General features: G+C 32.4%; 1 protein-coding gene across 1 annotated transcript; it reads right to left on the bottom strand.

Annotated features, from left to right (window-relative positions):
• Positions 1-866: 866 nt before the first annotated feature.
• LOC145847685 (TLC domain-containing protein 2-like) lies at positions 867-1,574 on the bottom strand. Its single transcript, XM_082953672.1, has one exon. The coding sequence runs from the start codon at positions 1,572-1,574 to the stop codon at positions 867-869; it is 708 nt and encodes a 235-aa protein (XP_082809798.1).
• Positions 1,575-2,970: the final 1,396 nt, after the last annotated feature.

Here is a 2,970-nt window from a genome sequence, read left to right as displayed (position 1 = left end):
CTAACAACTATAATTAAAGTTAATTTATATCAAAATCTCAAAATTAAAAAACTAATTTTAGACAAATATTACTTGGATACGAAACTTTTATTATAGCAATCTGTTAGTTTTTTTTTTCTTAAAATAAAATTTTAAAAGGGCACTGTTAGACTTTTGTACATCTTTAAAACTCAAAACCTCATTGCAAACATTTTTTGAAATTAAAACTAAACCACTCTTTACAAACAAAATTACATAAAAACACTTATGCGTAAAAGCTTATTTTAAATACAAATTAACACAGAAAGATAGTTTTATAAAGCATCATCTTTAAATCGCAGTTATTATATGATTAAGGTAAACATTTTGCTAACAAAAATTTAAATAGTATTTTGAGGGCAAGCCAAGAAAGTTAAGGCGGTGCAAAAAATAAAAGTTAGAAAACAAGATATTTAACCCAGTAAACTCTGCACAACTTTTTGCTCTAATAAACTTTTAAATGTACAATAATCTCTAAATTAATTATGTTTTGAACACAACTTCAGTCAATTATTTAGAACGTAGTAAGAGCAAATTTTTCAAAGAAAAAAAAATTGTTCATAAATATAAAACAAGATAATTGTTACAATAAACAAATTTGTCAAAGTTTTGGTTTGAAACATTATTTAATTGGTATTGACAACTTTTTATAATGGTATCTCTATTTTTTTAAACTTGTGTTTGTTTAATTAAATTTATTGACCATTAAACTAACAGCTTACACAAACTTTAAACAATAAGCAATTATCACATAAAACTTGCATACAATTTAAATGTTTTCAAACAAAAAACAAATAAAGTAATGAACATCAAAAAATAAAGAATAGCAGAATAATTTCAAAATTTTCTCAATCCACTTTCTTAGCCTCCGAACCGAACACGTCTGCCTTCAACAGTCTCCACAGCAAAACCAAATTTATTCCCACCATCATCACGCCTCCCGCAAAACCCGCGTAATAGCCGGCCGGGTGCAGAACTTCCAGTAGCTTCCACTCGTTCAAAGCCAGGTAGCACATGCAGGGAATGCGGAGTGTTAAAAAAGTGAAAATGTTCGCAAACTTCACCGCCTCCAACTGGAAGGTGGCTGCCGAGCGGTGCATTTTTAGCAGCTGGCGGGCGTGAAGGAACACGGAGTTGATCTCGCAGAAGAGGCTGATGCAGGCGAAATTGACGAACTTGTCCGTGAACAGCGCCATGCCTTGGCACATGAGGATCACCAAGTGGTGCAACACAATGCCCTGGGTAATACCCTGAGTTGATACAATGTGGGTCAGATCGTGGAGAAAGTAGCCCCAGGAGAAGGACACGAGCATCTTGGTCGGAGGAGTGTGTCCGTGGAGAGGGCTGGTGAACAGGCGATCGTTGGTGAGGTAGCAGTAGATGCAAGCGACGCTGGAAAGTACGGAGTGAGTGAAGGAAACGAAGATGTTCAGGTATTTGTTCCTGCGAAATTTACTGCTTTTCGATGTTTCAGGAACAAAGTCAAATCTGTCCAGCAAGAATGTGTACAGCTTGAACGAGGCAAACGAGATGATTGAAAGCAGAAGCCCTTCCATTTTTATAAAGTTTATGAAAAATGCTTCTGATGTAAAAAAAAAATTATCTTACAAACATTACCTTCCTGAGTTGTCCTGTGATTCAAATAAAAAAAAAAGAGATGTTATGTAGAAGAAATGACTGTTAAACTATTATTTAAGAGATGAAAAATAAATGTGTGAGTGTAAAAATAGTTTATAACACTAAAGGAAAATATTTTATACTACAATTTACAATGCCTTTTCCTGAATGGAGCTAAACAGTAACTTTAATTAAAAAAAAAAACTTCTTTAATTTCAACTTTAAGGTTTTTTACTGGATATTCCGAATTTCCTTTTTAAATTATAAATTTCTCTAGTATTAGAAAATTCAGAATTGTATGTTTTATATAACTGAGGAGCCGTGACATCTTTATTACTTTTTATTATTTCAAATTTTTTACTTCTAGTTTTACATTTACATTCCAAGTTAGGTTTTCCAATAAAAAGGTACAAATTGTTATTATAGGAGTTACTACTTAGATTATATCTGAAATTTATAAACTTACTAGAACACTTGGCCCTATACTGCCTAATAGTTAATTTATAAACTTCCTTGTTACTGTTCTGCACACAATCATTATGGAGAACAGCCTTCAGCTGACCATTTTTATTTTCAAAATGCACCCAAAAAAAAGTCCAACCATTCCTTCCTTGAGCACATTTCCACTCACAGGGAAATATAATTTTCTCTTTATGAATATCATCAACTTTAAAATAGCAGTTACTAGCAGTTATGTTAGTAAGTTGTACATTAGGTATTTTAAAATCAATTAACAAGTTAGCTGCAAAAAGATTATCCAATTTATATTTTTTAGCAAGAGAATTAAAATCTTTTTTCAAATCTGCTTCATTAAATTTAAACTCTGTTATGCCAACACCAACCGAAGTAGTTTCAATTGATGAACCACCAAAGTAGTTGAATAACACCGGAGAAGAAACTAACGTGTCAGTATTACTAGGACAGGTTGACAATGGTACACAGACAACTCTTTTACTAGCAGATCCTAAAACTGGATTATTTTCCTTTTTTCCCAAACTAACAAGTGAAACAACTCCTTGGCTAGTAGATCCTAATATTGGATCAAATTCTTTCTCGTCCAAACTAACCAGTGACCCAGAAGATAATTCTTTACTACTAGAATCTATAGTTGGTGCCGACCCTTTCTCAACCGAAATCAGTGGCCCTGAGACAATTTCACCTAGTAAACTGTTTTTTGAGTTTGGATTAGGAAAGAACAAACTACCATTTAAAATCTCAAAATTATTCTCAATGTTTTTAACTACTTTCTTTATAAAATTTAGTAGTTCTTTTCTTCTAGATAACTCTTTCTCAAAATGAAAAGCAGCTATTCCCTCTGGAAATTTTTCTTTAAGA

This window comes from Thalia democratica, unplaced genomic scaffold (genome assembly GCF_965202585.1).
Source record: "Thalia democratica unplaced genomic scaffold, ktThaDemo2.hap1.1 HAP1_SCAFFOLD_1037, whole genome shotgun sequence".
NCBI lineage: Eukaryota > Metazoa > Chordata > Thaliacea > Salpida > Salpidae > Thalia > Thalia democratica.
This window is presented reverse-complemented; position numbering and strand designations above follow the sequence as displayed.